Source organism: Nansenia antarctica (assembly GCF_963989245.1).
Source record: "Nansenia antarctica genome assembly, chromosome: 6".
In the NCBI taxonomy this organism is placed as follows: domain Eukaryota; kingdom Metazoa; phylum Chordata; class Actinopteri; order Argentiniformes; family Microstomatidae; genus Nansenia; species Nansenia antarctica.
Window position 1 is genome coordinate 6079459 of NC_137676.1, and position 8880 is coordinate 6088338.

General features: G+C 44.4%; 1 protein-coding gene across 1 annotated transcript; it reads right to left on the reverse strand.

Annotated features, from left to right (window-relative positions):
* Nucleotides 1-7087: 7087 nt before the first annotated feature.
* LOC308159893 (sperm microtubule inner protein 11-like) lies at nucleotides 7088-8496 on the reverse strand (the record flags this gene model as incomplete). Its single annotated transcript, XM_080533720.1, has 4 exons — nucleotides 7088-7136; nucleotides 7242-7380; nucleotides 7972-8163; nucleotides 8406-8496. The coding sequence occupies 4 exons, from the start codon at nucleotides 8494-8496 to the stop codon at nucleotides 7088-7090; spliced, it is 471 nt and encodes a 156-aa protein (XP_080389846.1).
* Between the last annotated feature and the right edge of the window lie 384 nt (nucleotides 8497-8880).

The window sequence follows — 8880 nt, forward strand, 5'->3', positions numbered from 1 at the left end:
AAATTACATCTGGACAGTTACCTTTCATCCCCATCCACCCAGTACACTGGTAAGTCACATTGAATAGGGATTATTTAGAAATGTGTTTACTCACAAAATGTTATTTTGACTGTACATATCTGTGCTTGTTTGTGTGTTTACACTAACAAGATGGTTATTGCTTACCTCAACAGGAGAGCTGATTGGTGTGATGTTACCTAACCCCCCAGATGTTACCCACCAACCCTCCAGATGTTACCCCCAACCCTCCAGATGTTATCCCCTAACCTCCCAGATGTTACCCCAACCCTCCACCACCACCTCAGACACACCACCACCACCTCAGACACACCACCACCACCTCAGACACACCACCACCACCACCTCAGACACACCACCACCACCACCACCTCAGACACACCACCACCACCTCAGACACACCACCAGGATGTGGTAGAGGTGGTCCTCACGGAGGATGTAGCAGGGCTGGACAGGGACTTATGTACAGGGGAACGGGCCCTCACGGAGGACGTAGCAGGGCTATCTGTGTATTTATCTGTTCTATTATTGTTGAATTTGTGAATGATATGTTACTCCCTAACTATTATTATATACCTGATTGTAACCTGTACAGTTCTTTTGCAAACGTTAGCCCCCTGAAGTGTTGTGTATTTATATATAAAGTTTATTCTGTTTTCTGAATCAGTGTGGACTCGTGGTGTGTTTGTTCATCGTCTGACATTGGCACGTTTTATTACAATATCAACTACTATACTAGTCCAAAAGTTACATATGACTGTAGTTATCATAACTGTACATGTCCTACTCTAATGGATCTTGAACGAAACGCGCATTTTTTAAATTAAGTTGAATTGCTGAGTTGCGTTTGCAACTTTATGAGAAAATGATCTGCTGATCAGACCACTCTAACAGGAGTGTTTGTCCGTGAATAACACCGGCTATGCCCGGGGTAGAAACACAAGACTATAGCTGGATAAGGTCTACACGGTCTACACGGTCATTTTAAGCCGTCGACCAGCCCTCTACGACCACGGGAAGTCATGTTAAAAGTGAAGATACTTCTGTTAAACTAAGCTAAGCTAAACATCGCTAATCGCTAACTCCCTCCTGGGCTTAAAGTGACAAGTAATAACGTTGTGAAAAAAACCGTCAGATCAGATAGATATAAGGGTTATTTTGATAAACCGGATACATTTTGTGAATATATATGGTTACTTTCTCGCCTGAAAACATATTAAAACTTCATAAAATGACATATTAACACTTGTAGAGCCAAATTAAAGCTTTTCGCTAATGGCGGCCAAAACGGAGGTTTCAAAAACACTCGCCAGCTGGTCGTGACGCGTGCGCGTGCCAGCTGGTCGTGACGCGTTAGGCCGCACCCCCGGTAGCTTTTGCCCAGCGGAAGGTTTTTCCCTGACAGCGCCTCGAGATCTTCTGTGGTCATCATCACTAGACAAATCAAATGTGTGGTCAATGACAGTTATATTATAAGTGTCTCATGCAATCAATTGACAGGGATGGCATTTGTGATCAGAAGGTCCTCTTTGCTGATATTTTGTTTATATGCTTTCAAACTTTACAAACGAGACATATTTTGTGTAGAACTCAGTTCATGATGTAAAACTGGACCTAGTTTAAGGACATGCACTCAAAGCAAGGCAAAGTTTCTGTCAAGTTTTTGCAATACAAACAGAAAGAAGCTGCCTTTAGGTTATATATCAGTGCAGAGATCCACAAACAGAGCATTTTGACTGGCTTGCATGAATTGGCACATTTCCTTGTGTAGCCTAATCCTCTGTTGTGGTGAGATATTAATGAAATGGCCCTGGTTTTTGTTTGTTGCAAATGTTTGTTTATTGTTTGCTACATTTCATTTCAAATGTTACATGCTACAACAATGACTCTACCTCTATTGAACACATTGAAATGAAAACTGTAATGTTCCACACTAGACTAGTGTGAAGGTGAATGCTACCAAACGGGAGGTGACAGTTTCAGTGTTTCCCAGTTAGAGAATGCTCTTATCAGACAGGTATATTTACATATCACATAATAAAGCCTCAAGAAGTAGTAGCAGAAGTATGTCATATGACTCCCTGTTTGGTGCAGGTGTACCTTAGAGGTGACACTGACATTTAAGCAGGTCATTTGTGCATTCAAAATGAGTTTTGTTAAGCAATTGTCTGTTTGTATTTAAAGTTGGCATAAATGAACACTTTCCAGTTAAGTGAATGAATATTGGATTTGGTATGGTTTGTTGCAAACAACAAAGGGTTGTTGATCCAGTCTTAAGTAAAACAGAATTGAGTCATCCCTTTATTCTAACAATAGGGTTAATTTCCGTTTCCATGTCTTGTGTCACTTCTGCATTCCAACAGAACCATGCGCATGGTCACACACACACACACACACACACACACACACACACACACACACACACACATGTTGATCATGTTTGTAACTCATTGTGAATTCTGCATTCCAACAGAACCATGCGCATGTCCACCCGTCGGGTAGCTTTTCAGCTGGTCGTTGTGGCCTCCACAGTGTTCCTCGTCCTGCTTCTGGTTCTGCAGCATGACAGTTCTGGTTATGCGCCCTGGCTCCAGGACCTGGGCGACGACCAGACCCAGGGGATGGGTGTGGGTGTAGTCAGGGGCGCTTTCATAAACATGGGCTTCCAGATCGGCACCCTTCTACCCATCCCCTCAGGGCGCCTGGCCGTCCCCACAGAGTCCCACTGTCCACCAGGGTTCTACAGCAAAGAGGAGCTCAAGCCTCCCCTGGAGAGGCCCTCTCAGGACCCCGCGGGCCCTGGGGCCTACGGACAGGCCTTTGTGAAGGGCAGACTGACGCCTGCGGAGCAGAAGGAGAAGCAGGATGGGCTGAAGAAAAACTGCTTCAACCAGTTCGCCAGTGACCGCATTTCCCTGCATCGCAGCCTCGGCAATGACACACGCCACCCAGAGTGAGTATAGGGTGGGCATACTTTTTTTTGGGAGTCGGGCAGTCCCACCCTTTATATACAGTGGGTTCGGAAAGTATTCAGACCCCCTTAATTTTTCACACTTTGACATATTGCAGCCATTTTCTAAAATCAATTAATTTAATTTCTTTCCTCGTTCATGCACACACAGCACCCAATATTGTCAGAAAAACACAGACTTGTAGAAATGTTTGCAGATTTATTACAAAATAAACACTGAAATATCACATGGCCATAAGTATTCAGACCCTTTGCTCAGTATTTAGTAGAAGCACCTTTTTGAGCCAATACAGCCATGAGTCTTCTTGGGAATGATCCAACAAGTTTTTCACACCTGGATTTGGGGATCTTTTGCCATTCCTCCTTGCAGATCCTCTCCAGTTCTGTCAGGTTGGATGGGGAAAGTTGGTGGACAGCCATCTTCAGGTCTCTCCAGAGATGCTCAATTGGATTTAAGTCAGGACTCTGGCTCGGCCATTCAAGAACATTCACAGAGTTGTTCTGAAACCACTCCTTCGTTATTTTAGCTGTGTGCTTGGGATCATTGTCTTGTTGGAAGGTGAACCTTCGGCCCATTCTGAGGTCTAACACTCTGGAAATGTTTTTTGTCCAGGATATCCTTGGCTGTACTTGGCTGCATTCATCTTTCCTTCAATTGCAACCAGTCATCAATTGCAACCAGTCATCCTGTCATCATGTCATCATGCTAAAAGTCTAAGTCTAAATTTAACTAATCTAAATTTAAGATCTAAATTTAACTAATCTAATTTACTTTCCCCTCCTCCTTCTTCCCCCTCTCTTCCTCCTCTCTTCCAGCTCTTTCCAGCTGCCATGCAGACCGTGTCAAAGAAGATCGTCCAGTCTCGCACCAACAGCACGCTGGTCGGGGTGTTCACCATCATCCTTGTCTTCATCTCTGCCTTCGTCAACATGGTGAGACTGCTCAGACTGGACACACACACACACACGCACGCGCACACACACACGCACGGTCACACACACACACACACACACACACACACATGCGCGTGCGCACACACACACACAAACCCACACAGATACACACGCACACACGCTCACACACGCACGCTCACACACGCACGCACGCGCACGCACACACACACACACACACACACAGATAAACCTTTTCCATTAATGAATCATGTGTGTGCGTATGTCTTCCTACCATGCAGTTTGCCTGTGACACTGAGAGGCTGGTGGACTGTGTTGCTCGGGAGCTGAACCTGTCCATCGACATGGTGACGCCCTGCCTCATCCGCACCCTGAACGTGAGTGTGGACGGGGGGCTCGAGATCTGCCCCAGCCTGGGCCCCTCCTGCCCCTTCCCTGAGGTGAGTGTGTGCACCTAAGCATGCTTAAATCACTTCATTATATGTTTAACCGTTATTTAACCAGGAGGTCCCTTGAGATTAAAATCTCTTTTTCTTTCTGGGGAGACCTGGCCAAGATAGCACAGCAGTACTAGAAGTACTAGGTTACAAAATTGTAGAATAAAACATAATAAAAACAGACAAGGGACAACAGATACATATTATAAAATCCATTTTAGGAATAGCAATCGCACTCTTCTGTCACACAATTCTTAATCAGAGCTTTGAACTCTCCCAGGGAGATTATTAAGCTGTCGTGTGTTGTGGAGGTTATTCCATGACCAGGGTGCAAATTAAGAGAAAGAGATTATTCAACAGTCAATGATCCTCTCTGTCTATTCTAGTGGGTTTGGTTCCCTGTGATAAGATCAGGGCTTTTCTCATTGCTCAATCTAGTACTGTTAGTTCTTTTGCACTTTGAGACACTTTGAGACACTTCCAACGTTTGTCTTTCTCACTAGCTGACACACAATAAACATTTGAGATACCAGAGTGTCTCACTGACTTGTAGCCTTTATGCTCTACACGTCAATAGCTGATCAATATGAGCTATTGCTGATCAACAGTATCTATCCCTAACCCTATCTATGAATCAATAATCACCACCCCACCTCTCTCTCCCTCTCCCCACATTGAGCCAGTCAGCTAGTCTGCCTGGCGAGAGGGAGAGAGAGAGAGGGAGAGGATTTTCAGATTTTATTCACCCAATTTGGTATCCAATTGAACCCAACCTAGCATCCAATTATCCCCTGCCTATTGCGTAGGATCCGCCGCCCGACCCCGTAGCCGGCAGCCCCAGAGGAGATCGCCAGGCAGACTAGCTGACTGGCTCCTCGAGCCCGACACCGTTATTCCGGCACCCAGGGGGCGGTGTTGCGCGACGGATCCTTGTCCGGAAATAGTCCTATACCGCCCTCGGGAGCGGCCGCTCAATATGCCGCTCCCTGTGTGCCCTGGCCATATCCGGGTCTGGCGAGACCGGGATTCGATCCCAGTCCCCGGTGGGCAGCTTGCACTAGTGGCTAGTGCTTAGACCGCTACACCACCGCGGGGCTTCTGTGTTGTCCTGTTTTTGCCTGTCTTTGCATTTGTATTTGTTTTGTTCATGTATATGTGAAAAAAGCATAAATGCACCTTCTGTAAATGCCAAAGCAAATTCCTACATGTGTCAAGCATAATGGCAATAAACGTTATCTGAATCGGAATCTGAATCTGAATCTGAATCTTACTGCCGCCTGGGAGCGACACGACGGATAATATTATTGGGGTTTGCATTACGCCTTGTCTGTGTTGAGGAAGAGGGAAGGAGAGAGAGAGGGGGGGTGGGGGGGGGGAGAGAGAGAGAGAGGAGGGAGAGAGAGAGGGGGGGGGGGTGGGGGTGGGGGTGGGGGAGAGAAATAATAAAATAAAAAAACAGGCGTCTGGGTTAACGGTTGGTCTCTTTTATGGTGATGGACCTGTGGCCACAAGACTTTGCTATTTCCAATGCTATGGAGGTTCATTTTTTCTTTCTTATTATACGGGGAAAGATTCAAAGTAACATTACAAATGTTAAAATGTGTTGCATTTAGACTGGCCTGACTCAGTTAAAACTGGTTTACTTACAGCTAAAGTTCTTGTTCTGCAGCACAAAAAGACCGAATCACATAACAATACAAAAAGTAAAAGCGGGAACAGTCACAGAACCAAGACAGGAAGTCATAAAAAGCAGAAGTGAGAGTTGTCCCGGTCCAGACAGCTCTGTATTCAAACCCTCAGATCCTGGTCACGTTCGTTCTGTTCAGTGTGTTTGTTGTTCTGCCTGCGCATCTCCTCCCTAGCTTATTAGATGAACTGCTCACCCATGTGTTCCTTCGCAAATAAATAAATTCAATACAGTTCAGACAGTTCTGTCTGAATATTTGTTTAAACCCAATTCCTAACTTTTAAAACTAATTAGGAAAAACGGCATCATGAGCAAACATGTCCAGTTAATGTTTTATTGACATAAACACTTCTTTATAAAATACAGATTGGATAGCATTTATGGTATAGGCACAATATTTATTTAATACAACTCTGGAGCACTGTCTCCAAGGTTGTCGCTGTCAGTAGCTATCGCTATAGCAACTACAAAGCTAAAATATAGCCCATACATAGCATACACACACACACACTTGGCAGCAAAAGACCACTCAGTAACACTGCACCAGATAACAAGAGATAACCATAGGAACGATCCCCTAACAATCTTACAGAGTGACAACTGCTAATTATTTAAACACTATCCCCTGACAAGTAGGTATTATTATTTCATACCAGTAGAGGGAGCCAAAAGCTTGTTTGTATAACACATTCAAAGGCAGTTCGGCTTTATGAAAAAAGCAGCCACAACCTCATATTCAGACAACTGACATGCTATATGGCTCAGTTTGTTCATAATGAAGGGTGGAGGTCATATGCATATGCATCCCAAAAACAGCTCCTCAGTTTATTCATAACACTACTGTATCATAGTAGAAGAACTAACCTTTAAAACAAAGAAGAAACGAAAACCCTCTCCATAAAGTGTGTTTTATCATCATTTTAATCTTGGAGTGTGTGTGTGTGTGTGTGTGTGTGTGTGTGTGTGTGTGTGTGTGTGTGTGTGTGTGTGTGCACCAACATGAGTGTTTGCATGCATGTGGGGGGAGTGTGTGAGTGAAAGAGACACTGCTGGAGAGAGGATTTAGAATAAGCTGAACTCTCGGTCCGTCATCGACATCTCTTTCACAAACCTGAGGAAAAGAAACATGTAAGCAGAGTGAGAGCAGAACACTGGCATCTCAATTTCTATGACAACAGTTGACCAATCAAAAGACAAAGATAGACATGGTGCTCACTTGGTCATCTCGCTGTTTTTGCGGGGGAATCTTGTGACTTGGGACCAGGATTCCTGCATCCTTTCCTGGCCTCCACTGGATATCCTCCACCCATACCGCTGGTTGTCCGTCACGGGCGCTGAGTACAGCTGGTTTGGGGCTACGGAAGAAAAAAATCTGATACAGATCTTGGTACTGATATTTCAAAGTGAGCTTGACTGACTCCCCACCACTATACAGTTACAGTATATTCAAACTGACGTCTTGACTTTCTTTCTTAATGGCACAGTTCAGGTCTGAGAGACCAGCAAAAGACCCGAACTACCCACTGTACATACTTTGTGTTTTGTCCCCCGCCCCCACCTGTGGTGTATGTCCCCACCTGTCCTACCCGCTGTACATACCTTATGTTTTGTTGTATTGTTCTTCCCATGATGGATGTACGTTTATCTTGTAGATAGTAATAGTTATTTGTCTGTATTATCATGTAGATAGTACTAGTTCTTTTCTTATGTCTGTCTTACATGTAACGATGAATTGAAAATCAAGGACCCCAATTGAAATAAGCCAGTGGCTTTCTTGGGTTTTTATCCTTTTAGTTTGACCTTGTATGTAATATGTACTTTCATGTACCTACTTCTGCAAACATTCTAATAAAGTTTTCAATCAATCAATCAAGCATGTCTGTCCAACTCATTCTATTTCCATGCAGTTAAAAAAAAAAAAGCTAAGTCCTCTACTGTTAACTTACATCTGGGTGTCTGAACCCGTTTGAGCATCTCTCTGTACCGCTCCTGGCTTCCTTTGTGTATGTCTGGGCTGTAGGGGATCGGCTGGTTGTAGATGCTGCATGTGTCTGTGCATTTGGGGGGTCCCCTCTGGACTTGAATGGGGGGCAGTGGTCCTGACTGTTTAGTCCAGTTTCTTGAATCAAACTCATCATCTGTAGAGGGAGGTGTAGTAGGCCTACTGTAGACTGAATACTTACAATCATCCATAGCTAGAAATCACTGCACTGATACAATTACAATCGTTTAAAAGTGAGTTAACACAGACGTTATAGGTACAGAAGTAATGGACAGGGCAAACTTCCAAACAACGGGCTAGCTGGCTAACGCGTTAGCTTACTCACTGATACGCAAATAAAAGCGCTCCTCACTTGTCTGGCTAGTGGCTACTACTCACCGCAGGAAGCCGATTCTCTTCTTGGATTCAGTAACATTTGATCTCCAATGGGATTTTGATAGCCCAAATGTGTAATCCCGAAGAAAGCCATCAAGCACCGTTGCCAGCAACAGTCTGGAGCTGTCTGGGATAGCGAGACAACGTGGGCAAACCGCAGGCTACCTTTACCGAAATAAATCACAACTTCTGTTTTATACGAAACCATGGTAACAAGGACCGCCCATGAGTTGAGCGTCTGGACAGCCGTGGTGGGGCCTGGGTCATCCTTGTCATTTGTTTTAGCAGGAATAAACGTTTATTATGGGTGCTGGCTGCAATCATGTAGATTGTAGAAACTATAATGGTAACAAGTTCATCAACGTTTTAGTTTCCAATTTGGGACCATGAGAAATTTCCAACATAAATCCATTTAGGCTTACCACTGGATGTCTACGCAATTACATCGAGATGAATTCAGATTGTAAATGTTTCACAA